This window comes from Taudactylus pleione, unplaced genomic scaffold, assembly GCF_031769625.1.
Source record: "Taudactylus pleione unplaced genomic scaffold, aTauple2 ptg000066l, whole genome shotgun sequence".
NCBI lineage: Eukaryota > Metazoa > Chordata > Amphibia > Anura > Myobatrachidae > Taudactylus > Taudactylus pleione.
In genome coordinates this window covers 834,845-862,516 of record NW_028284468.1, presented here as the reverse complement: position 1 = coordinate 862,516, position 27,672 = coordinate 834,845, and the positions used below count along the sequence as shown (strand labels likewise).

Here is a 27,672-nt window from a genome sequence, read left to right as displayed (position 1 = left end):
AGTTCACTTCTGTTATGTCAATCTGTCTGCAGAACTGGAGGCCCATAAGGATAGAGAGGTTTCCAGATCTCAGAGTTCTACTCCCTCCCCCTGAACCAGCCTGGGCTCGTTACCTAGCTAAGTCGGTAGAGGGTCTCATAAAAGCAATGACCACTTCCCGCGCCCCTTCTGCGGGGACTTCACCACATGTTCCCTAGAAAAGACTGTTACCCTCAGTCCTACAGATGACTCTGAGGATGAGAATATGCTCCCACTAGAGGAGGGCGAGTTTCATGATTCTGGGGACAAACAGGTTCCGGACGATCCGGAACCTTTTTCCCAGGTGATAGAGGCACTGATTTTAGCAATACATCAGGTATTAAACGTGGAGGAAGTGAACCAGGGTTCTGCTCTGCCATCTATCTTTAGTAAAAAGCAAAGACAGGCTGCCTCCCTTCCAGCATCTAAAGAGCTGGATTCTATCCTGACCACTGCCTGGAAAAACCCGGATAAAAAATTCCAGGTATTCCGTCGACTTTTGTCCTCCTACCCTTCCCTTACAGAAAGCAGGAAGCTATATGAGACTCCACCCTCGGGAGATCCCTCAGTGTCTTGTCTGTCCAGAAAGACTGTTCTGCCAGTACCAGGGGCCATTTCCTTAAAAGAGATTTCCAATAGGAAGTTGGAGAACACCCTAAAGTCCATTTACACTGTAGCGGGCGTGATTCTTTGCCCTGGGTCAATAAGGCAATTGAAGCCTGGGCTAAACAACTATCTGAAGGATTAATTTACAGGACTCCCAGCTATCTTATTCCTTTAGCAGAACAGATTGGGGAGTCGGCTGCTTAACTTGGCGAGGCTTCAAAAGTAGTATGTAATCTCACTTCTAGGTCTTACGCTCTAGCAAGAGCTCTTTGGTTGCGACAGTGGCAGGCTGATGCAGAATCAAAGAGGGCAGTGGAAGTACTTCCATCACTGGTGACGTCCTGTTCAGAGTAGAGCCGCAGCAACCTCTACACGCCAGGACAATAAGCCCTCCACCAAACCCAGTGCATGATGGGTTTCTCTCTCACCTTGGGGACCCCAGGGTGGGAGCTCGTTTTTGAGATTTCAGGGCAGTGTGGGCACAATCTTGTCCGGACGTTCGGGACCTCATCACCCAGGGGTACAAACTCGATTTCCAGATCCAGCCACCTCCTTGGTTTTTCACCACAGGTTTGCCAGTTTCAAATGACAGATGGGTCGGGATACAAGAAGCTGTAGACAAACTTCTCAACGCTCAAGTGTTGGTACAGGTCCCCACACATCAATTAAAATAAGGGTTCTACTCCAGCTTGTATGTGGTTCCGAAGCTGAATGGATCGGTCAGACCTATTCTGAACCTGATGGATCTCAATCCCTATCTGAGAGTATGCAAGTTCATGATGGAGTCCCTTCAATATGTCATTGCGGGGCTCGAGGAAAACGTTTTTTTGGATATAAGAGATGCCTACCTACACATTCCCATCTGGCCGCTTCACCAAGCGTTCCTATGATTCGCTATTCGGGACTCATATTTTCAATTCCAGGCCTTACCCTTCGGCCTATCTTCGGCTCCCAGGGTATTCACCAAGGTAATGGCAGTGATGATGGTTCTTCTTCGGAATCAGGGAGTCACGATTGTCCCTTACCTGAACGGTCTCCTCCTGAAAGCTCCTTCAAGGAACCAATTATTACAAAACATACTGGTGACTCACAGGCTCCTCATATGACATGGGTGGATCCTGAACTTTCCCAAGTCCCATCTGCAGCCAACACAGAGGTTTCAATTTCGGGGGATGATTCTGGACACAGTAAGTCAGAAGGTTTTCCTTCCTCGGGATAAAGCAACTTCCATTCAGGAGATGGTGTGGCTGATCTTACAACATCGACGAGTATTGGTGCACCTATGCATACGACTTCTCGGGAAGATGGTTGTGACCTTTGAAGCCTTTCCATATGGCCGCTTCCACTCCAGGCCTTTTCAACTGGACCTCCTCTCCCAGTGGTCGGAATCCCATCTATTTCTTCACCAATGAGTGAAGCTGGCCCCCCAGAACTTGGATATCTCTTCTCTGGTGGCTGAATTCATCTCACCTGCTGGAGGGCAAGAGGTTCGAAGTGTGGAATTGGATTCTCCTCACCACAGATGTGTGTCTGGGGGGTGGGGGGGAAGTGACTCTGGAGAACCACTTCCAGGGCCGCTGGACTTCACAGGAAGCGAGACTGCCCATAAACATCTAGGAATTATGGGCGGTGTTTTATGCTCTTCAACTAGCGCATCACCTGTTGCGGGGTCAAGCCATTAGAGTCCAGTCAGACAACGCCACAGTGGTGGCGTAAATAAATCAACAAGACGGCACCAGAAGTCGGGCAGCAATGAAGGAGGTAAGCCACATTCTTCTCTGGGCGGAAGAATTCACCATGGCAATATCAGCAATATTTCTTCCAGGCTCCACACAATTGGGAGGCCGACTACCTCAGTCGTCAGGATGTATATCCCGGGGAGTGGGCGGTCCATCCTCAGGTGTTTCAACAGCTTGTTCAGAGGTAGGGCCTTCCACAAGTCGACCTCATGGCATCCAGCCACAATCATCAACTGCCTCTGTACTGCTCCTGGACAAGAGACCCGGAGACCGTGGCAGTTGACTCACTCACAACACCCTGGCGGTTCCGATTCGTCTATCTGTTTCCGCCAATTTCTCTTCTGACTTGGCTTCTGCAATGCATCAAGAGGGAAAGGGGCAGGAGTCTGTTAGTGGCTCCAGATTGGCCCCGCAGAGCTTAGTATTCCAACCTGTGTCTACTGCTGATAGACGATCCGTGGCCTCTACGAGAGGATCTCCTGCAGCAGGGTCCTTTTGTCTATCCAGACTTATGGCGGCTACATTTGATGGCATGGCTGTTGAAAGGTCAATCTTAAGGCGAAAGGGGATCCTATCTACTGTAATCCCTACCATGCTCCGGGCCTGGAAGGAAGTTACTTCCAGACACTACTATCATATCTGGAAGGCTTATGTGATCTGGTGTGAACGGCAGGGATCCAACTGTCCTGACTTCAGAGGGGCAGTACTTATTTGAAGGATCCATCTTGCTGTCAAGATCTTTTGCGTCCGCTGACTGCGTCCGCCGCTGAATCAGGCCATTCAATCGGCAGAACACAGGCACGGACCAAGCATCCATGTGTGGCAGCAGCAGGTCACCATATTCTGCCTGCCACCATTTTGTTAAGATACTTGCCTTACCATACCCCAGTGTGTTTCCTTTTCATGTATCCGTATTGCTTTGAAAAAGCAATGACATGCTGGTGAAAAATGTAATTATGTGACTGAGCCATACTTACTGAAACTAGATGGTACCCATTGTGCAAATGGAAAAGGCTGTCCATTTATAATCACCTACAGCCACAGTGACAGCACCTATTTAATCTTCTGCTCAGATAGAAAAGCTTTTAGCCATAGGACCTCATTCAGAGCCGGACGCTATTTGCGGTCGTTCGTTCAGAAAAAAGGGGTGGCTATTCAAATGAACCGTTCGCTCTTTGCGGTCTGTTCACGCCTCTAGGTCTGAACGAGCGAACAAAACTTGCGGTCGTTTTTTGGATAATTATGCCCCCTGGCCGCTCGCATCCTACGTCATGTCCGCTCTTTATTAGATTAATCGAGTACATCGACCAGCGTATGAACTGCTCGCTATTCTTGTGGTTGGTTTTTCCTACCACAATCTTGCGAGCAGTTCTGACTATAAAATAACCCAGTGACGTGGTCAATGACGCTGCTGTATTAATTCTGCACACCCATAAAACGCCCGTTTTGACCTTTAAGCGCGTCTGCGTTCTGATTTCCACTCCCCGTTTTCAAGCACCTTCCCCTGTTACCACCCACATACGCCTCCTCCTGTCACTCAAAATAGCAGGCATTCGCTATTTAGCGAACAAACGATTTTGGCCGCACTGACTGGTTTGCGCATGCGTATTACAATCCGTACGTATGCGCAGTTGGGCAAACATCGCTCGGAAGGAACGAGCGGCCGCTTACGAGCGGCTCTGAATCAGGCCCATAGCCCCCTGCAAAAAGCTGCAGCATTTTGCAAGTCTATTCACAGTGGCTTCTACAGTATATAAAATATAGTTGCACCTTATACAGTGTAAGAGGTACCACTGTCTGCTGCAGTTGTACTATGTGTGGTGTTGGATACACTCGGCATGATTCATCTTGGATCTCAGCTGCAAAGACGCACAAAATCGGACAATTGCTGCGTTCTGCACATGCGTATGAATACGCATGCGCAGAACGCAACAACCGACCGATTACAGGCGGAGGAATTCGCCGTGGCATTATCAGCAATATTTATTCCAGGCTCCACACAATTGGGAGGCCAATTTCCTCAGTCGTCAGGACGTACATCCCGGGGAGTGGGCGGTCCATCCTCAGGTGTTTCAACAGCTTGTTTAGAGGTAGGGCCTTCCACAAGTCGACCTCATGGCATCCAGCCACAATCATCAACTGCCTCTGTACTGCTCTTGGACAAGAGACCCGGAGGCCGTGGCAGTGGACTCACTCACAACACCCTGGCGGTTCCGATTCGTCTGTTTCCGCCAATTCCTCTTCTGCCTTGGCTTCTGCAATGCATCAAGAGGGAAAGGGGCAGGAGTCTGTTAGTGGCTCCAGATTGGCCCCGCAGAGCTTGGTATTCCAACCTGCGTCTACTGCTGATAGACGATCCGTGGCCTCTACCGCTGTGAGAGGATCTCCTGCAGCAGGGTCCTTTTGTCTATCCAGACTTATGGTGGCTACGTTTGACGGTGTGGCTGTTGAAAGGTCAGAATTTTGCAAGTCTATTCACAGTGGCTTCTACAGTATATAAAATATAGTTGCACCTTATACAGTGTAAGAGGTACCACTGTCTGCTGCAGTTGTACTATCCGTGGTGTTGGATACACTCGGCATGATTCATCATGGATCTCAGCTGCAAAGACGCACAAAATCGGACAATTGCTGCGTTCTGCACATGCGTATGAATACGCATTCGCAGAACGCAACAATCGACCGATTACGTGCGTCTTTGCAGCTGAGATCCAAGATGAATCAGACCCACGGGTCCTATGTAACTGGATGTTACCGATTGTTTTGCTGTGTTGCCCTAGTATACAGCTGTAAGGGGAAGGGGTTGTCCTTATGTCAGGCTGCGTTCGCATTGTGTATGCACACATTTAAATAGCACCTCTGATATTAGTAACTGCGGTGCGTGTGTAAAAGCAGAATAGCGATTCATGCCAGGAGCGTTTCTAGAGAGGGGGGGCCCGTGTGCAGTCTCCGACACAGGCCCCCTCCTCTCTGCCCGGCAGCTCACTGAGCTGTGCGTGGCCAGCGCCGGAGTTATAGACTCTGGGCACTAGAGTGTGCCAAGAGTCTATAGTGTATGCACAGGTCACCGGGAAAATGGCCGTGGCAGCCATGTTCCCTGTACTGTGCATGCGCAGACAACGGGAAAATGGCCGCCGCGGCCATTTTCCAGTAGTTTTACAGCGCCTGCCCCCCGCGCTGACGTGGGACTTGGTAAGAGGTAAGTAATATTATGGGTGCAGGGTGTGCGGTGCGGGGCCCCCCTGGACCCAGGGGCCCGTGTTCCCCGCACCCATTATAGATACGCCCCTGATCCATGCTGAATCAGGCCCTCAGTACATTCTTGACCTTTTTTAAATCTGCGTGGAATCACTATTGCTGGCTCCAGCGTGTGGGTTTGATGCAGTAGTCATGCTGTAGCAGGGTGACTGACGTATAACATGTATATTTGCTACAACATGATGTGGACAGGACAGTAAGGCATGCCATACTCAGAAAAGCCATAGAAAAATCTGAGGATGGGTTATAGGTTTGGAAGTGGGGGGGTTAAGCAGTCAGGAATGACTGGGGGATGAGGTCGGAGAAGAGAGGGAGGCAGGGAGGGGCAGGGCAGAGGGAGCGAGCACGGAGAAGGGAGGCATGCATGGAGCTGAGAGACTAGTACAGGACAGGAGTGAGGGAGGGACCTGTCCTGCAGTCTGGGACAGACAGAGACAGTGGAACTGACAGCCAGATACAGTAGAAGAGTTACCGTAACTACAGATAGAGGTGTGACACCTATCAGGAGGCAGCGGGAAAGCAGTGGGGCTATCTGATAAAATGCTGTGCCCTCTACATGGAGTCCTGCCTGGGTGCTGCTAGGCATAGAGCTGGGCACAGGTGCTCTGCATAAGCTGTGCGTTCAGGGAAGACCTAGATGCAGTGTGGAGGTAAATAGAGGGTGGCACACTCAGTGTGTACCCCTCAGGCTGGTGAGATGCCCACATTGTTCCTGCCCCTCCTCTTGCTCCTCAACTTTGTGGCACTGATGCCATCCGAGCGGCCCCCAAGTTGCCATGAGGTGCGTGCGGCATTTCAGCTTCAGCAAGTCGGGAGAGGACGGCTGGTGCCCGAGGTGCCAGTGGAGGGTGAGTGCTAAGTATCCAGTGCTGCCATTATTCACTCCTGTGTTTCACAGGTTCATTGCATTTCAATAGGGGTTTTCCAATTTCCATACCTTGCTGTGACCTGTACCCACTCTGAGCAAAATATCTATGTGTCATTACTGTGATGGTACTGAGGAGGTAACTATAGTTTTATATCCACCCCCAAACACAGTGTATATGCATATATACCTTTCCACAATTTACAATAAATATATGTTATATTGGAAAACTGAACACATGTATCAGACAGGGCATTGTGTATATACTCGGTGTGTGACTTGGGATAGTTGTGATGTGATTACATGCATCTACTGTGTTTATCACAGAAACTTAATGTATATATTGTATAGCTGCCTGATCTAATACACTGTGATTACCATCCTGTGTAGTTATCTTCTGTAATAGGATTACATGTGGATTTTATGTCAGTACAGATTATGTGGTGGGTGCAGTGCGAGAATTGAATAATGAGGGCTATGTGTGGCTATTGTGTGCTTTGGTGTTTCGGAAGTTACCAAGGTATAAAAATAGCAGGATACCAGGCAGGTGTAAAAGGGTAGGTAAAAGATATTTGTAATAAAAAAAGCTATTTTTTTTATCACATTGCAATTTACGTGCCGGTTGGAGATTGAGAGGCCTATTCAGCATCGGAGGCTGTATGGCCTCCAATGATGAAGTATTGAACTCGCTGCGAGAAATGCTTAAGTATCCAACTCGCAGCGGGGGAAATGTGACGTTCAGGGACAGCTGCTACGAAAAGTAGCAGATGTAGCTGCGTTACTTACCTGCTCTCTGTCGTCCCGGGTACGCATGCGCAAAGCCGCTGGGGAGGTAGTGAGGAGGCGGAGGAGGGAGGTTTTTTGGCAGTTTTATTTATTCAGCCAGTTTCTAATACGGTTGTGTGTTAAGTGGGAATTTAGATTTGCTGGTATTGAACTTTGACCTGAATGGCCAGGGGCCTTGTATGTGTACTTGTGGCTGGGAAAACCATTCATCGGCCTATTCTTTCAATGGGCCACTTATTCTAGGAGCACTTTAAACAGGAAAATGGGCTTCTAGGCATACTTAGACCATTGTAATTCATACATTCCAATAAACACAATATACAGTTATGCAAGTTCACAAAGATTTTTTGTCTGCGCTAAGGATTTTTGGCCCATTTATCAAAGTGTACAGTATTTGAGGGATAATCCCCGAAAACACCCATTTTTGGGGGTTTACCTCAAATACTAAGTATCCCCCTTATGTATTAAGGAGGGACTGCAGCAGGTACCTGCTGTGATCCCTCCATTACCGCTGGCAGCCGCCTCCCCCATAGGTTTCTATGGGGAAAGCGATGCTGCCAAATGTACCAATATCCGGAATGCGATGTATTCCAGATATTGGCCCCCGCAGCTAACGCCATCTGAAGATGACGTTAGCCGCTGTAGCCTATGAGCTACACGGCGCACTATTAGTCAGTGGAGGGATCTGCTGGAACCCTTCCCGGCTATGGCCCGTATTCAATTTGAAGCGAAAAGCCATTTTTGGCAAAAACTTTTCTTCGATGACTTCATTTTCGCCTGTTTTGGTTTTACTCCGTATTCAATTTGGATGCAATGTTGTGGGAACACAGTGCAATGTAATAGGCGAAAGAGTTTCGCCTATGAATGGGAGGCGGAAAAAAGTGAAGAATTGGGGTTTTGGGGTGCAACGTTGTGGGAACCCCCGTGCAGCCTTCAGAGTCCCCCAAAGGTAATCTGTGTCAAAAAATAAAGGACACTCCAAAAAATTACTTTGAATTTGGGGCCGTAAAAAAAAATGTTGGGGGACAAAGTTAAAAACTAGCGAACTTGACTCTGGGGGGTCCCCAAGTATGCCCCATGTGTTTTTTTGATTGCAGGTGCTTGCGGCAGGTGGATTTTTCACTATTTTTTCAACTTTATCAACTTTTAAATATGCTGACCCCCATTTTCAAGTACCCCAAATTTGCTGGGATAACTTATTTTCTGGAAAAAAATACTCCTGAATACGATTCTGCACCACATATAGAAAAACGCTATTTAGCAGCTATTGAGCCCGTTTAAAAACACCAAATACCTTCAGCAAGCCAAATCGGGGGTAACCATAGCTAACCCTCATGTCAGAGCATCTTTTGGGGGATGTCAGGCTGATTTCCCCAAATCTGACAGTACTTTCTGCCTGTTCAGGCTTCGCTAGGTCCCGTTTTCGCGTACTTCCATATTGAATGCGGGGTAAAGCGGGCACGGCCGCGATACCTTTCCGCCTAGAAAAGACGCGATGTAGGCGAAAAGTCTGGGAGGTGGAAAAGAATACGGCTCTATGGCGGATGTGCATGTGCAGTCCACGGGACTGGGCATGCGTAGCACCCCCTGCACTGGCTGGCAGCTCTCCGGAGACATCGCAGGGACTGGCTCCTTTCGGAGCCCGTGTCCCTGCATATCCTGAATGATACATCTAGCTGATAGGATCGCTTTTTGCAATGCGATCATGGGCGTTACTGGAATTGCAAAAGCGATCATTGATAAATGGGCCCCTATAACTGAGTAGTGGCTCCATTTAACAACAATACAAGTGGCCAGACAGCAGAATATTATTTTATTTTAGTATCATTGCATCATTGTGGGGGAGAGAGAATTATCAAATCTTGGGGAGAGGTAATGTGGAGAGAGATATAGGACCTCATTCAGAGTCGGTCGCACGGTCGTACGCCACCGATGTTCGCTAAACTGCGTATGCGTAAAATTTGCAATGTGCGTGCGCAAACTAGCTATTACGATCAGAAATTGCTCTCTCCTTCAACTTGGCCAGGTCGTTAGTTTGAGTGACAGGATGAGGCGTTTGTGGGTGGTAACAGGGGAAGGTGCTTGTGAACGGGGGAGTGGAGATCCGAACGCAGGCGTGCCTGACTATGCAAAGGGCATTTTATGGGAGTGCATAATTAACTAAGTAGTGTGATGGTACATGGGAGGTTTTTACACTGACATGATCGTAGTGCTTAATGGAGCGTACACACGGTCAGATTTGTCAGACTTGTCAGATTTGTCAGATGAACGATTGAACGATTAAACGATCTGAACGATTTGACCAAAGTTTTGAACGATTTGAACGATTGAACGATTTTTGACTGCATTAAAATGAATGGAATCGTCCAAGTCTGACTGCAAACCCATCAGATGTCAGATATCGTTATCTGACAAACGGGAACGCGCATCGTTGATCGTCCATCGTTCAGGCATGTCAGATATGAACGATTTTCCTTCAGATATGAACGACTGAACGATTTTTAAATCGTTATCGTCCATATCTGAAGAAAAAATCTGATCGTGTGTATGCACCATAAGAGAGGGTATGGTCAACCTTAAGCTCTACGACCAGCTCCGATGGTCTCGATTAATCCTTATATGCCCGGAGATGACGTGTAATGCGAACGAGAAGGGGGCGTATATTTAGTCTTACGGCCGCATCCTCCCCTCGCTCGTCCAGCTAACGATCACATCTTAACGACGCAACTTGCGAGCGCTTCATATGCATATCCGGCCCCTTTTTCCACACGACCGTGCAGCCGCAACGACCGACTCTGAATGAGGTCCTTAGTACCTACCTACCTACCAACCAACCAACCAACCAACAAACCAACCAATAAGCTTCCAACTGTCATTTTACAGGTTGTGCTAAAAACTTGACAGTAAAATGCTGATTGATTGTTACTTTATCCCTCTCCTGGTATCTCCTTCCCCCGCAGCGTCCTCTGCTGTGGTAGTGGCAGTCTAATGCTTCCGGTAATTACTCATGGTCATATGTGCAGTGGCCGTCAATGGAGGATCAAGAAGGGGGGCAATCACGGTCGTGGTGGGGGCTTGGTTAGCTAGCGGCACATACCGGGACACTTTCTCACTGTATGTTTTGCAAAAAATACACTGAAAAGTATGTGAAGTGGATTCGCAGGGACAGAGCTTTATTGCAAGTTCTGTCCCTACATGCGATATTTCATACATCCCTGTGATGAATTCAAATATCACATTGCGAATTTATCACTGCCAATCTGCATCTGAGATGCGGATTGTGATAAATATGCCCCATAGCATCTTACACTAGTGCTAAATGGGTTATAACTTGTTGTTAAATGCAGCCTTAAATGTTCTATGACCATAGCAACCAATCAAATGTTTTTTTTTTTTTTAATATATACATTTAAGTGGTTTTTGTGGGTTACAGCATATCTGCCAACTGACCTGAATGAACCCTGATTCTAGGGGCCTGTCCTGCTATCCCAATGGTCAGGGCTTTTATCCTAATGCATCAGGGTCACTAGGCATACCCCTGCCTAGTTTATGTTCCGGGAGTCCTTCTGCGCATGCGTAGCCATTGGCCAGTGCATGTGCCAGCCGCAGGGGACCCTGGGAGGGATGGTGAAAGCTCCAAAAAGACGCCCATAGGCATCCAAACTTTCGCTCTCTGGAGCTTGGTGGATATGTGGAACGCGGTCAAACCTCCGAAAACAGTATTTTTGGAGGTTTGACTGCATTTTTGGTGTTGATGCATCCCGCCCTGTGTCTTGTGAGACCTTGTTTGGATACTCTAGGACATGTAAAGAAAGTCCAAGGGGGCGATTAAATTTTTTTTCCCATCCGATCTTGAGTCTAAAGTGAGTAAAATAGTATTTTGAAGCAATTAAAAACCATTTTAACAGGAGACAGTCTCCTCAACCGTGTCAGAGCTGACTTGAATATATACAAATCCTCTCAGACTTGGTCAGACAGGCTGGAACATGGTTACCTCAGCTCAACATGTCCAAAATGTCTTCACTTTTTGCAATGTAACTCAATATTTTTTTTTTACATATTTTAGTAAAACTAAACTTTAAGGAGTTATGGCAAATTTGGGTAGAGAAAATTATAGTTTGCTACAGTTATTTGGGAATGGGAAGAGATCACTAGATAAAGGAAACAAAACCAAAAAATAACTGAAAGCTATGTTTTAACTGTGAGTAGACAAAATCACATTTTATGTACCTACTCTGGGTAAGGCCTTTTAGAATTCTTTGCAGTAAGAAGAGACGGGATCACGGGCCAAAATGGAAATATTTTTGACAACCATCTTAAGGCTCATACACACTAGACGATGTGCTGAGCAATATTGGTGAAAGATATTGGGTGTACACACTGAACGATATCGTTAACGATATAGTTCAGTGACGTCATCCTTAAACATCTCCAAACGGGCACTTTCTGACGATAACGTCAGATTGGCTTGCATGTTTGCACGACAGCAAACATCGTTAACGACCCACAGGAGCGCGCATCCTTGGTCGTTTGGTGCATTCACACTGGACGATATGAACGATATATCGTTGAACAATATCATTATCGTTCATATCGTTCACTTTTATTGTCTAGTGTGTATGCCCTATTAGAATTGCAATTTATGAGACCAAAAAAGCTGCTCCTGGGAAATGGAGATGGAAAATCTCCTTGAGGATATTACAAAACTATAATATATACTATGGAAGCACTATTATTGTCAGATATATAATAAACATACTGTACACTAATGATCTAAGTTGTATAAAAAATTTTAAGTTTAATAATCACATAGGCAATAATATTCAGGTATAAATTAGGGGTGAGCGGGTTCGGATTTCTGAAATCCGAACCCCCCCGAGCCCCCCCGATCCGAGTCCGATCCGAGTCAGGCTCAACTTTTCCCGCCTGACTCGGATCTGAAATCGAGGCAAAACGTCATCATCCCGCCTTCCGAGTCTTGCGGGTTTTGGATCCTATATAAGGTACCCGCGTCGGCGCCATTTTCTCACTCGGCTGTGGACAGTGAAGAGGGAGGGTGGGAGTTAGGGCTGTGTAGTGTAGTGTAGTGTAGTGCTGCTGTTGTCCACTACTTCAAAGTCCATAGGGGCTGGCTGTGTTGTGCTGTGCTGCTGTTGTTAATAGGGGCTGTGTCCACTACTTCAAAGTCCATAGGGGCTGGCTGGACTGTGTTGTGCAGTCAGTTCTCCATAGGGGCTGTGTCCACTCCAAAGTCCTGTGCAGTGTCCCAGACCTAAAGGGGTGCTGTAGTGTTGTCCAGGGGGTGCTCTGTCCATCAGGGGTGCTCCCCCCAAGTGCTAAAAAAATAATATATTTTCTGTGTTTGTGAATTGTGTGCGCAGTAGCCGCACGTGCATCAACAAAGTAGTGCCAAGCGTGCGCCTGTGTCATAAGTAAAGGGCCGGCTGGCTTGACCGTTAAAGGGTGCTGTAACCCCCGAAAGTACACTCCAGTCCAAACCAAAAAAAAATTATTTTCTGTGTTTGTGAATTGTGTGCGCAGTAGCCGCACGTGCATCAACAAAGTAGTGCCAAGCGTGCGCCTGTGTCATAAGTAAAGGGCCGGCTGGCTTGACCGTTAAGGGTGCTGTAACCCCCGAAAGTACACTCCAGTCCAAACCAAAAAAAAAATTATTTTCTGTGTTTGTGAATTGTGTGCGCAGTAGCCGCACGTGCATCAACAAAGTAGTGCCAAGCGTGCGCCTGTGTCATAAGTAAAGGGCCGGCTGGCTTGACCGTTAAGGGTGCTGTAACCCCCGAAAGTACACTCCAGTCCAAACCAAAAAAAAAATTATTTTCTGTGTTTGTGAATTGTGTGCGCAGTAGCCGCACGTGCATCAACAAAGTAGTGCCAAGCGTGCGCCTGTGTCATAAGTAAAGGGCCGGCTGGCTTGACCGTTAAGGGTGCTGTAACCCCCGAAAGTACACTCCAGTCCAAACCAAAAAAAAATTATTTTCTGTGTTTGTGAATTGTGTGCGCAGTAGCCGCACGTGCATCAACAAAGTAGTGCCAAGCGTGCGCCTGTGTCATAAGTAAAGGGCCGGCTGGCTTGACCGTTAAGGGTGCTGTAACCCCCGAAAGTACACTCCAGTCCAAACCAAAAAAAAAATTATTTTCTGTGTTTGTGAATTGTGTGCGCAGTAGCCGCACGTGCATCAACAAAGTAGTGCCAAGCGTGCGCCTGTGTCATAAGTAAAGGGCCGGCTGGCTTGACCGTTACGGGTGCTGTAACCCCCGAAAGTACACTCCAGTCCAAACCAAAAAAAAAATTATTTTCTGTGTTTGTGAATTGTGTGCGCAGTAGCCGCACGTGCATCAACAAAGTAGTGCCAAGCGTGCGCCTGTGTCATAAGTAAAGGGCCGGCTGGCTTGACCGTTAAAGGGTGCTGTAACCCCCAAAGTACACTCCAGTCCAAACCAAAAAAAAAATTATTTTCTGTGTTTGTGAATTGTGTGCGCAGTAGCCGCACGTGCATCAACAAAGTAGTGCCAAGCGTGCGCCTGTGTCATAAGTAAAGGGCCGGCTGGCTTGACCGTTAAGGGTGCTGTAACCCCCGAAAGTACACTCCAGTCCAAACCTAAAAAAAAAATATTTTCTGTGTTTGTGAATTGTGTGCGCAGTAGCCGCACGTGCATCAACAAAGTAGTGCCAAGCGTGCGCCTGTGTCATAAGTAAAGGGCCGGCTGGCTTGACCGTTAAGGGTGCTGTAACCCCCGAAAGTACACTCCAGTCCAAACCAAAAAAAAAATTATTTTCTGTGTTTGTGAATTGTGTGCACTGTGGCTGCACGTGCATCAACAAAGGAGCAGCGCCAAGCGTGCGCCTGTGTCCCATAAGTAAAGAGCCGGCTGGCTCATTTCTTAAAGGGTGGTGTAACCCACAAAGTGCACTACTCTCCAGCAAAAATAAAATAATATTTTCTGTGTTTGTGTGCGCTTTAGCCGCACGTATATATATCAATATAACATAAATGGAGGACCAAACTTTCTCCGATAAAAATAAAATAGGGAAAGATCAAGAACCTCTTCCTCCTAGTGCTGTTGCTGCTGCTGGGAGTTGTTCATCATCCCAGAGAGGAAGTAGGAACATCACTACTTTTACTAAACAATTGACCCTCCAACAGTCCCTAGCGATGAGGATGAAGTACGACAGCAGTCATCCTGAAGCAAAACGTATAACTGAGGCCTTGACTGCTATTTTGGTGTTAGACGTGCGTCCGGTATCCGACATTAGTGCAGTGGGATTTAGACAATTGATGGAGGTAGTGTGTCCTCGGTTCCAAATCCCGTCTAGATTCCACCTGCATCCTCAAGGCAGCAGCGACAAGCGTGCGTCTGTCTGTTAAAGGGTGGTGACACCCTCAAAGTGTGCTACACAAACAATTAAAATATTGTTCTTTTTTTTTCTGTCTTTGTGAATTGTGTGGGCTGTAGCCGCACCTGCATCCTTAAAGCAGCAGCGACAAGCGTGCGTCTGTCTGTTAAAGGGTGGTGACACCCTCAAAGTGTGCTACACAAACAATTAAAATATTGTTCTTTTTTCTGTCTTTGTGAATTGTGTGGGCTGTAGCCGCACCTGCATCCTTAAAGCAGCAGCGACAAGCGTGCGTCTGTCTGTTAAAGGGTGGTGACACCCTCAAAGTGTGCTACACAAACAATTAAAATATTGTTCTTTTTTCTGTCTTTGTGAATTGTGTGGGCTGTAGCCGCACCTGCATCCTTAAAGCAGCAGCGACAAGCGTGCGTCTGTCTGTTAAAGGGTGGTGACACCCTCAAAGTGTTCTACACAAACAATTAAAATATTGTTCTTTTTTTTTCGGTCTTTGTGAAATGTGTGGGCTGTAGCCGCACCTGCATCCTTAAAGCAGCAGCGACAAGCGTGCGTCTGTCTGTTAAAGGGTGGTGTAACTCTCAAAGTGTTCCAAAAAATAAAAAACTATTTTTTTAATGTGTTTGTGACTTGTGTGCGATGTAGCCACACTTGCATCCTCAAAGCAGCAGCGACAAGCGTGCGTCTGTCTGTTAAAGGGTGGTGACACCCTCAAAGTGTGCTACAGAAACAATTAAAATATTGTTCTTTTTTTTTCTGTCTATGTGAATTGTGTGGGCTGTAGCCGCACCTGCATCCTTAAAGCAGCAGCGACAAGCGTGCGTCTGTCTGTTAAAGGGTGATAACACCTCAAAGTGTTCTACACAAACAATTAAAATATTGTTCTTTTTTTTTTCGGTCTTTGTGAAATGTGTGGGCTGTAGCCGCACCTGCATCCTTAAAGCAGCAGCGACAAGCGTGCGTCTGTCTGTTAAAGGGTGGTGACACCTCAAAGTGTTCTACACAAACAATTAAATATATTCTTCTTTTTTCTGTCTTTGTGAATTGTGTGGGCTGTAGCCGCACTTGCATCCTCAAAGCAGCAGCGACAAGCGTGCGTCTGTCTGTTAAAGGGTGGTGTAACCCTCAAAGTGTGCTCCACAAACAATAAAAATATTCTTTTTTTTTTCTGTCTTTGTGAATTGTGTGGGCTGTAGCCGCACTTGAATCCTCAAAGCAGCAGCGACAAGCGTGCGTCTGTCTGTTAAAGGATTACATCGGTGACAGCATCCAAGTAGGCATGTCAGACAGTCCGTACCTGTACTGGCAGGAAAAAGAAGCAATTTGGAGGTCCCTGTACAAACTGGCTCTATTTTACCTGAGTTGCCCCCCCTCCAGTGTGTACTCCGAAAGAGTGTTTAGTGCAGCCGGGAACCTTGTCAGCGAAAGGCGTAGGAGGTTGCTTCCACAAAATGTGGAGAAGATGATGTTCATAAAATGAATTATCAACTCTTCCAGGGAGACCAGCCTCCAGAACGTACAGAGGGACCTGTGGTTCCAGCAGGGACGAATTAATACTCTGTGAGGATGAGGATGTACACACTGAAGAGGGTGAGGAATCGGTGGATGAGGAGGATGAGGATGACATCTTGCCTCCGTAGAGCCAGTTTGTGCAGGGACACATTAATTGCCAGCTTGTTTTGTGGGGGCCCAAACGAACCAATCATTTCAGCCACAGTTGTGTGGCAGACCCTGGCGCTGAAATGATTGATTTGTTAAAGTGTGCATGTCCTGTTTATACAACATAAGGGTGGGTGGGAGGGCCCAAGGACAATTCCATCTTGCACTTCTTTTTTTTCTTTGCATTATGTACAGTTTGGGGCCTAGTTTTTCTAACTGCCATCCTGTCTGCCACTGCAGTGTCACTCCTAGATGGGTCACGTGTTTGTGCCGCCCACTCGTGTCGCTTAGCATAGTCATCCAGCTACCTCGGTGCAACCTTTTGGACATGAAAACACTATTGTGAGGTGTGAGGTGTTCAGAATAGACTGGAAATGAGTGGAAATTAAGGTTATTGAGGTTAATAATAGCATAGGAGCAGAGAAACCAACAAATTCTGTGATTTTAGCTGTTTTTATGCTTTTTTTAAAAAAAATACAGATCCAAAACACAAAACCCAGAACCCAAAACACGGAAGGGTGGTTTTGGCAAAACCAATCCAGATCCAAAACACGAAGAAAGATCCAGATCCAAAACCAAAACACAAAACACGAAAAGTGGCCGGTGCACACCCCTAGTATAAATATAGCTTAACTCATTATAGACAAATGCAAACATCCCTGGTGCAGCAGTGCATCAACTTGTTCTACGTGAATCGGCCAAACAGCAGTGTTCTGATAGGAAGCCGTGTCAGTGTCCAGACGACCAGTCAGCTATGGTTTATTGCACGGCAACACAGCTGTTCAAAGGCAGCTGTGAATTCCTTAGTAGTATGTGGTCTTTGGCCAGACATGTTCTCTATAGGAAAAATATATCAAAACAATATACAAATTTGTATCAATTGGAACTAGCCACATAGCAGGTGCCATCAACAGTTACCGGCCCATTATGGGGATATCTCCAAAATAGGTTTGTTGGGCTTTTCTTTACTATGTTTCAGAAGAAACTTAAAAATCTATAGGACAAGAGGGGGGGAAGTGGGTACTAATTACCCGGGCCCGGACTAGCTGGAGGGGCCCGGCGCCTGTGTGCTGGGCTGCACTGGGAGACTGCTCGTGGCTGCTAAGCAGCAGCCGCAGCGGTCTCCTATGCCTGTGGGGGAAGTGATCACACTGATCGCGCGCCCCAGTTGCTATGCGCTGGGCTGAGGGGGGCTCACAGCGCATAGCAAGGGGGGTGCCATTCTAGGCGCGCCAGGTCCCGTGAGACTCTGCTAGCGCAGGGCATATTTTTGCTTCTTTTTTCCCCAAAAATGCGGCTAAGTCGCAATGATTCATTTGATATGCGACACTTGTATATCTGAGCGTGACTAAAGCTGGGTACATACTAAACGATGTGTACCCAGCGCAATATAGTGAGCGGTGTGAGCATACACACTTGCCAATGCCAGCATTACTCAGTGCAGTCTCCTATATACAGACTCAGGAGCACACAGATATACAGGTGTCACATATCACATTACTCAGCACAGTCTCCTATATACATACTCAGGAGCACACAGATATACAGGTGTCACATATCACATTACTCAGCACAATCTCCTATATACAGACTCAGGAGCACACAGATATACAGGTGTCACATATCACATTACTCAGCGCAGTCTCCCATATACAGACTCAGGAGCACACAGATATACAGGTGTCACATATCACATTACTCAGCGCAGTCTCCTATATACAGACTCAGGAGCACACAGATATACAGGTGTCACATATCACATTACTCAGCGCAGTCTCCTATATACAGACTCAGGAGCACACAGATATACAGGTGTCACATATCACATTACTCAGCGCAGTCTCCCATATACAGCCTCAGGAGCACACAGATATACAGGTGTCACATGTCACATTACTCAGCACAGTCTCCTATATACAGACTCAGGAGCACACAGATATACAGGTGTCACATATCACATTACTCAGTGCAGTCTCCTGTATACAGACTCAGGAGCACACAGATATACAGGTGTCACATGTCACATTAATCAGCACAGTCACAGTCGCATCACATTGCGTTTTAGAAGCATTTTTGGCAAAAAAAAGATGCCCAATGCTGGGAGAGTAGCACGGGACCTGGCGGCTCACCCACACCCAGGCAAGTCGCGTTGTGTGGCGTATTGCGACTAGAAGTATGAGGAGGACACATCTGTACACATCTGTGAGTTATCGGCCTGATTCAGAGATGGATGGATTTACACTGCCGCACACAAGTGTAAATCCGTCCATCTCAGATGCAAATGCAGAAAGAGGTGTCAGACACCTCCTTACTGTATTTGCGATCCCAGCACTGTTACCGATGTTGTAGGCTGGGAACACCATCGGAACCATCGCGATAGTTGCTCCTTTGGTTAGGCTGCGAGAGCCTGACCGGTGCCTGGTCACGCAGGAGGCCAAAAATCTGCATCTGCTGACGCATACCCTGGCCTCATTCCGCCCCGGAAAATGAAGGCAACATGCCTCAGTTTCTGGGAATGGCGACCAGGCACCCCCCCTGCTCCGCCCCCCAAACGCTGCAGCATGTCAATCATGCTGCGGTTTGGGGGGTCTGCAAGCGAGATCACCGGACCCGTTCTGTACATCACTCAATCTGCAGATATATCTGTTCAGTGTGTTCCCAGCTTTACTTTTGCTAAATATTGCCAATATTTAAAGAAAATTAAAATAAATAAATAAATAATTAAAAGGTTTTATTATACTGTCTGAGGTTCATGCCCAGAATTTTAAGAATAGAAGGAAGAAAATGAAGGTATTGCTAAACAAATGAAGAAAAGTTAAATTAAAAAAAAAATGTGTCTTACGCTGGCCATACACGCTACAATTATTGGGGCGATCCGCCTGATATCGGCGGATCGCCCTGATAATTGTAGCGTGTGTGCGGGCGACCGAGGGTTAAATATTGCTCGGTTGGGCATGCAGGATTGTCCAGCATGCCCGTCCGATGCGATATTTACCCGGTAAACTGTCGGCCGCATCGGGCAGTGTATGCCCAGCGCGGCCGACAGACAGACATTTCCTGTGTTCTTTCCTACGGAAGGAACAGGGAAATGTCTCCTCCCCCGGGGGCAGAGCGTGGATGTCGGGCTATACACTGTGAGATTTCTCTCACAGTGTATGCCGCGGACATCTGCGGCTGGCAGGCTGCCAGATTAAATGTCTGTCGGTCTGACAGATATTTTATCTGGCTGTGTATGCCCAGCATTGGATATTCACAATTAACAATATATCATACTAGAATCTAAATGTTTAAATTTCCAACAATAACACTGTGTGACTGGAATTGTAACTGTGTTTCATGTTGCTGTCAGCTTCATTAATAAATAAAGCCTGCCTTGAAAAGATAAAGAAAAGTTTTTTAAATTTCTCCAAATCATTGGTCCTCATTTGGGTGAAGTCAGCAGTAGGTAAAAGACATCCCTCTCCCATCAATTAGAATAATGTATTCCTATAGTGCAATCACTGGTTCTGCAGTCATCATGGTACATATTGACACGGTACATAATGACATGGTACTTATTGCTTCTGCTTTGGCTCACCTAACAAACTTTGATGTTAACGGATTGGAATAATTGACTAGAAAGTACTGCAAAGGCTGTACCAGGTCTTTAGAGACGTATGTGCTGAACTGGTCTTGAATGAGTTAGAGGACAGAAGACTATTCTATAAAAGACAGAAAGGGTTAGAGCTACACTAAAGGACATCATTAAAATTGCTGTAAATAGCAATGGGTATATGTCTTTTCCAGGGCTGTAAAGAAAATACTTTTTGCTGCTGTTTTTTTTAACCCAAATTGCAAATTTCTTCAAGAATTCATGAGACACCACCAAGAAAAAAATTACCAAGCAGGGACATAGATAGGGGAAAGGGGGGGGGGGGGGGGGCAAGTGACACATAGTAGGGGGCACCAGCAGGGGATTCGGAGTTGCATCTGCTGTGGCTGGGATCAGGGAGAGTACAGGGTGGGTCCGATCAGCACACAGTTATCCCCTCCCAGTGGCCTCTTGGGGCCTGATTCAGAGCCGGACGCTCTGACCAGAGCGCTCGCTCTGAATCAGGGCCCTCCTCCCTCAACTTGGAGTGGCCTCATGGACGCTCGCAAAGCTGTGGGTGACCACCCACAGCTATAGCGAGCGTCCATGATGATGGTCGCGATGGTCAAGACCATCGCGACAATCGGGCTTGCGACGAGACCCTTGTGGTAGGGTCTCGGTGACTGCAAGCCCTGGAGTGATTTTGGCTCTATCAGAGCCAAAATCACTCCCACTGACATCACTAGTGATGTCAGTGGGGCCGGACTCAGACGGTAGGCGTTCCCATGGGAACGCCTCCATCTGACTGCCACGCCCCCGGCACGCCCACCAAAGGGGGCGTGCTGTCACTCACCATCGACAGCACGCCCCCTTTGGTGCGAGACCATAGCGACGGCTTGGCCGTCGTTATTCGGGTCTCGCGCATGCGCACGACGGAGTTCCCTCCGTCGTGCGCATGCGCAACTCGGCACCATCGACCCGCTTGCGAGCGTCCTGCGCTCGCGAGCGGGTCTGAATGACCCCTTCGGTACAGTGCACTCCTCCTTCTAACTGGCAACAGGTAGGAAATGCTAATAATAAGGGTTCATGTTTTAATGAAGTTAGTTTGTATTACAATTTTTTTATGAGACTGAGGGTTGTAATTCGGATTTCAATGTACATTAATGTAATTATTTTATGATTTTGGAGCTAATTAATATTCATGATATATGAAGGTAATTACTGTGAAAGAGTTAATTATATTAAATGGGGTTGTTACTATGAAGCTAAATAAGTAAATTATTTTGAGGATGGGTTAATTCTAATTATTGATGAGAGAATGATATTGTAAGGTGATCAAAAATACTCTCTGTATTTCATGGCAGTCACACTCCTCTGTATTATATGGTGGTCACTGATATGTTGCATGGTGGCCACTGGTGCTCTCTGTATTATATGGTGGTCACAATGATGTTCTCTGTATAAATATGGCAGCCACTGTGATGTTCTCTGTATTATATGGCAGTCACTGTGATGTTCTCTGTATTGTATGATGGTCATTGTGATATTCTCTGTATTATATGGCTGTCACTGTGATGCTCTCTATTATATAGTGCTCACTGATGCTCTCTCAGTCATTTAGGTAGAGGGTGACTATTATTTCCTGGGATAAGGGGTATGAGATGAGTTTTTGCCCTGGGTGACAGAATGCCTAGCTATGATAATGAGCTGTGTGAACTGTAATACCGCGTATCCACTACGCGACATTACTGAGCGATTGCACGATTACGACATCAAGACAACACAAGAGGTGTTTAAATAGTTTGGAATAAATTTATTTTAGGCGTTCTATATGTTCCCTTTTGACAGTTTGTTGATGTCCCACCAATAGTGTGTCATAAATAAAAGGAAGTGAAAGAAACACTCAGGGTCATGCCATGCCAAATCAACCAAAAAGTTAAGTAATGTAACCCACCAATGAATTCCAATTTTGATAATATTTTAGACATACATGCTACCATACCACCTAGAAAGCCTTGCCAAATTTTTTATGGCTTATATAGTTTTTTTTCTAAGGCCTAATGTTAGACTTAGAACAACAAAAATGTCACTTTGTAGCAGAAATTGGGTACATCTTTAATGTTTTAGAGCTCTACTTACAAACATAATAGGAAGCTGAATTTTTTTTAACACTGGTACTTTTTTCATAAGTAATGAAGAGAAAAGTTTTAATGTGGGAATCAGTTAGTGATAAAAATTATATAATATTTATCAACATTGTTTTAACCATAAAAATGTTTAAAAATGAAAATCACTGAAAGTGAAACCCCCACCTGAAGCCTTTTTTTGTTGTAATACTCCTTACTTCAAGTACTTTGAGGCGTTATCAATGAATAAATGTTATCAATGAATAATGTATTATTAAATATTATAAATACATTATTTAATTCTAAACAATATTCATGAACTATACATGATTTATTAAGTGTCAATACTTTATTACACTTATATTTTTCATTATTTGATAAATAAATAAATAATAAATATTGTAAAATATAAGTATAACTGAATCACATTTATCATCTTAGAAATAAAACACAGTAATAGTGTGATATTAACTAAAAAAAATACATAAACTAGATATTTTTGAACTCAGTACAGTAGTAACCTAACCCAAATTGAAAGAGAAAATCTAACTAGGTTTATTTGTACTATTTTCAAACTCTCTGGTGAAAAATCGTGCATACGCCCGGGTGTTTTGTGCGTTTAGCTTCATATTTATCATCTCTGTCGTCAGGCCAGTAAAAAAAAGGAGTTGGTCCATATGGTTGGAGGAACCTAACTTCAACAGTTTATTCCTCTCCTTTCGCTTTCTCAGCTAAGCCAAAAACACTTTCAGTAACATTTGCATGCAACATAGCAATATACCACTAAGGATAAACATTTGTAACTACTTCTGAAGCAGATTCAGGATCTCACAGACTAAAACAAATGAAGGTCTTCCATCTGAATACATTGTGGGAGCTACCACTGTTCTGGACACCATATCCACAAAATTGTGGAAGGTTTGCGTTCCTGGCAGGGTTCTAACATTTTCAAATCGATTTTAAACAAAGTAGCTCATAGGATCCTTTTCAGCCTTGCTTACAAATTAAAATGTAATTTTTCATGGAGGTGTTACAGAAATCATACAACTCTGTAGCATTTGTTATTTGCCTGGAGGCTTTTCTAGATTGCTGTCCCACCAGTGCTGTTGCGCTCTGTTTTTGCCGTGGTTAATAGCAACGAACAACCGCTGTGCTTCCAAGGAAAAGTCAAGCTGGTGACAGCTGTGGTTTACAAAATTGTACTTATTATTTTACTGTGCTGCACAACCCTCAGAAGGACAATATATATTTTTTTTACTGTGGCATGTTTTCTTTTAAAAAATTTATTTATTTTATATGTATGTGTGTGTATGTGTAGATGTATGTATGTATGTATATATCTATCAGTGATAACATTAATGCATGTACAGATGTGTACTCATACACTAAACAGCCCAAAACAGCCCTTCTCAGCGCCAAGACTCGTGCGACTTGTATTGCGCCGAGAATCTTTTTCGTGTCTTAGAATGCCTTAGTGTATTAGTTATTGAAGACAGTGAAATCATGAATGGTATTTACTAAATGACACTACTCTCATATACTCTGCTGTAACTAGTAAGAAAGTAGTCAATTAATTACTTGATAGCAGATGTGGTCACGTTACATTTTTGGATCTTTTAACATTTTAAGGACTATTTCTGTCCAATGAAGAATATGGCAAAATAATATATTATTCCTTTGTAATTAACCCATGCTAGACTGCAGTAATGACCCCATGCTGCTGTCACCCACCTCGCTGCGGTAATTACCAGTTACCACATCCAGCCATCACACCTTACACTGCAATATAATTAACCCATCCTACTGTTATAATTTACTTGTATTCTTCTGCTATCTCATGACACTAACCACTATATGAACTTAGGGCCTGATTCAGAGCCGCTCGTAAGCGGCCGCTCGTTCGCTCCGAGCGATGTTTGCCCAACTGCGCATGCGTACGGATTGTTATACGCGTGCGCGAAAGAGTCAGTGCGGCCGAAATTCGTTTGTTCGCTAATTAGCGAATGCCTGCTATTTTGAGTGACAGAATGAGGCGTATGTGGGTGGTAACAGGGGACGGTTCTTGAAAACGGGGAGTGGAGATCCGAACGCAGGCGTGCTTAAAGGTCAAAACGGGCGTTTTAAGGGTGTGCATAATTAAAACAGCAGCATCATTGACCACGTCACTGGGTTATTTTATAGCCAGAACTGCTCGCAAGATTGTGGTAGCAAAAACCAACCACAAGAATAGCGAGCAGTTCATACGCTGGTCAATGTACTCGATTAATCTAATAAATAGCGGACATGACGTAGGATGCGAGCGGCCAGGGGGCGTATTTTTCCAAAAAACTAACGCAAGTTTTGTTCACTCGTTCAGACCTAGAGGCGTGAACAGACCGCAAAGAGCGAACGGTTCATTTGAATAGCCACCCCTATTTTCTGGACGAGCGAGCGCTAATTGCGTCCGGCTCTGAATCAGGCCCTTAGTGAACTCATGTATTGCTCATATTTAATTGCCCTAAGGTTTAATTGTAGTCTAGATAGAATGCATGTAAAATGTACATTTTCCATTTATGAAGGGAGTCAGGACAGTAGTAAAATAGAGGCGTTGGAGTTGAAGGTTTGGCATACCGACTCCACAGGCCTGGCCAGTACTAGAGCTTTTGTTTGGGTACTTTAGGTAGGAAGACTGAAGGTGCCCATACACGGTGCAATAAATCAGCCGATCCGACGGATTGGTGCGATTTGGCTGCTCTATTGTACCGTGTATGGGCATGATATCGGATAGTGCGCGCACTCGTGGGGTCGTACATCGCATCCCCAGATCTTACTGCAGGTTCATTTGATCAGGAGATGCGATGTGCGATCCCATGCAGTGCTATGCGTGTGGGCGAGCCGGCATATCGGGCAGTCAACCACCCAATCGCACCGTGTGGGAACCGCCCGATATGTCTGACGTCAGATCCCCGTCGCGTCGCATGGTACATATCGCACCGTGTATGGCCAGCTTGACACGACTATGAAACTATGAGACACTAAATTCTGCAACTTATGTGCAAATGCCTGTATGAACTCAAGTGTCACAGTATTTTTTTGTCAGCTGGGATCGGTCATTTGAGACCCACTGACTGAATCCTAGTCCGTCTGCAGGATTGCAGTAATTACATTTTGATTCCAAATGGGTAATTAGACTTTGTTTTGGTGGGCACTGGTTGCAATATCTCTGCAAATATAATCTCTGTTTTCTAAGTCACACACGAGGAATCAAATTAAATCTTTATATGTTTCATCCAGTTCAGCTGCATGAACATACACAGTCTGAATGAGTTCCACTGGCTCCAGCTAGTATACACCGCGTAGGTCTCAGGATGCAGTATTTGCATTTTAATTTCCTCCTTTGAATTCGTTGGCTTCAATAAATTTTAAATCAACTAACTGAATAAAATAAAATGACTCAAAGCAATAGGAAATATTACATTTCAAGTTTTACTGTAAGCCATTTAATTACGTTAAACCATTTAATTTTGAATCAGGTGACATGATACGGAATGGCCCATGATACTGAATCACACTATCACTAATTTATTTGCAACATGAACAGCATCTAGTTGACAAAAACACTTGTACTGAGCACTGAATTCTATTTTTTGTGTTCTCCTGCCTTTGCAGGCCAGGGGGTTTGTAACCCCACACTTGCGCACTCTTGATCCCACATTTGCGCACAAATTGAGAAGCCAACCGCTTTCTAATGACTGCATTGGCCCTAGAAGCCAGTACGGGCTGCCATGAAAGCAGGGGAGTGGCTTTCCACTGGAAGCGCTCTTTGCTATCAACGGTCCGTACTGACAGTCCCAGGGGGAAAAACACCTCCCCCTAGTGTCCATCATGTGATTTGCAGGGAGCACTTCCAATAGCAAGTCTCTGCCGCTGCCAGGCAGTCCCTGCCGGTGGCGTATTTTACTGGGGGAGCTGCAGCCCCTAGTAGAATACGCATATATGTGCATTGTTCATGGATTTGGAAATAATCCAAGGTCTACAGTCAGGGCAGGTGCTAGGGTGTTCAGACCCCCATGCAAACTAGGAATTTGTGCCCCCCTATAAACATGTCCTCTTTAGATATCTCTCCCGCCGCGAGTAATTCGTTCCTATTTGGATTGTTTCATTTGTTTCACTCCTATATTTTGTAGACACTGCTTTAATAACATAACAAAAACTAAATTTAAGCTTACCTCAGAATTTGAGCTTACCTCAGAATTTAAGCTTACCTCCTCACCATGGGGCAATGCCAACCAATGCACAAAATAATATGCTTATATTATAGTATTTGATATGTATATGTTCTAAATTATAAATAATCACAAATAATATAATAAATAATATAATTATTAATATTTTAAATTAAATATATACACATATACATGCCTGGCCTCCTACCATTATTTTTAACCCCCAACAGTTTTTCTTTACTAAAAAAATCCTATTTAAATAGATATACTATAAACATTCATAATAAAACAACTTTTTTTTTCGTCAACTACTTTTTTTTTTTTTTGTCTTTTCCAGGGCGCTCCTTTTCAGGTTGCTCTCTCTGTATCAGGCTCCTCTTCAGCTTTCCGCCATTACAGAGCGGCCTCTTGCAGCAGTCCTGCTCTCTGCTCTGCTGAGTCTGCTCTCATTAGTGCAGCACACCTGACATCCCGCAACTGCGCTGCACCCCTGTCAGTCTGGTAGACGGTGGTGACTCATGAGCACAGATCATTTGAGGGGAGAGGGGGTGGATCGGCGCTGAAGTCTGTGCCAGGCCCACCCTCATAACACTGTGCTGCCTCAGCCTGCTGCCTGTAATACAGTTTCTCCTTCATCCACTAGGGGACACTGGAGCCTCAGTACAATGGGTATAGAAGTGGGTTAGCCGGGAGCTGGCACCTTTAATAAAAAAACTTGAATGGTGGCTAGCTCCTCTCCCTCTATATTCCCCCCAGGTCAGTCTAAAGTTTGTGCCCTGGGAGCTGGACCTATGCTCCATTAAGGCACACTTAGAGCAATTTTAAAGAATTATTTTGAGGATACAGACAGGCAGCCCACTGCCCCTGCCTGTCTGCACCACTGGAGCTGCCGGGGAGACCTCACCGCCACTGCCTGCGGTCCGCGCTGAGGTCTCCAGCTACAGAGACCTCAGTCTCTGGGGAGCCCTAGACGCGCTGCATGCGGCGCTCGTCGCAGGCTTCCCCCAGCATAAACCCCGCCGCCGGCAGCCATGGCAGGTTCAAGGTCAGTGCGTCCTGGCTTCCCGACTAGCGGGAGAGTCAGGACTTCATTCAGGCGGGCAAACGAGCAGCAGTGCTAGCGCGGTGAAGGTGCCATAGCGGAGGGGGCGGAGCTTAAGTCAGTATTCTGCTCCTGCCTCCCAGCATCCCCAGCGGTTCTGTAGTAGACGCTGGGGGCCATTTTAGAGGAAGGGCTGCTCCTGGAGACTGCACAAATAGAACCTGATTAAGGCCAGTAAAGGTTTCTTTTAAGGGCTGTTTATAGCTCTATTATAGAGCTGCTAAGGGGGCATAGCAATCTCCCTCTCTGCCCCCCCTTGGTTAATGTGTAGTCTTTATATCTGTCTTCTCACCTACTGTGTGTGTGTGTGTGGTGTGTGTGTGACAGAGTGCTGCAGCATGGCTTCTAAGGGATCTAAGGATGCACAA

The 27,672-nt window shown here is 45.7% G+C and overlaps 1 protein-coding gene across 3 annotated transcripts in view; it reads left to right on the top strand.

Moving 5' to 3' along the window:
• The window catches only part of LOC148534364 (glypican-5-like), a 318,714-nt gene that overhangs the window by 21,038 nt on the left and 270,004 nt on the right, over window positions 1–27,672 (top strand). For 2 of the 3 annotated variants that reach the window (XM_088466426.1, XM_088466419.1), the window contains exon 1: window positions 5,979–6,469. The exons of the other annotated variant lie outside the window; for it this stretch is intronic. In XM_088466426.1, coding sequence (XP_088322552.1) covers window positions 6,319–6,469 — 151 coding nt within the window. In that variant the 5' untranslated portion in view covers window positions 5,979–6,318. Of the gene's footprint in view, window positions 1–5,978; window positions 6,470–27,672 lie in introns of those variants that run through there. 3 annotated transcript variants of the gene reach the window in all.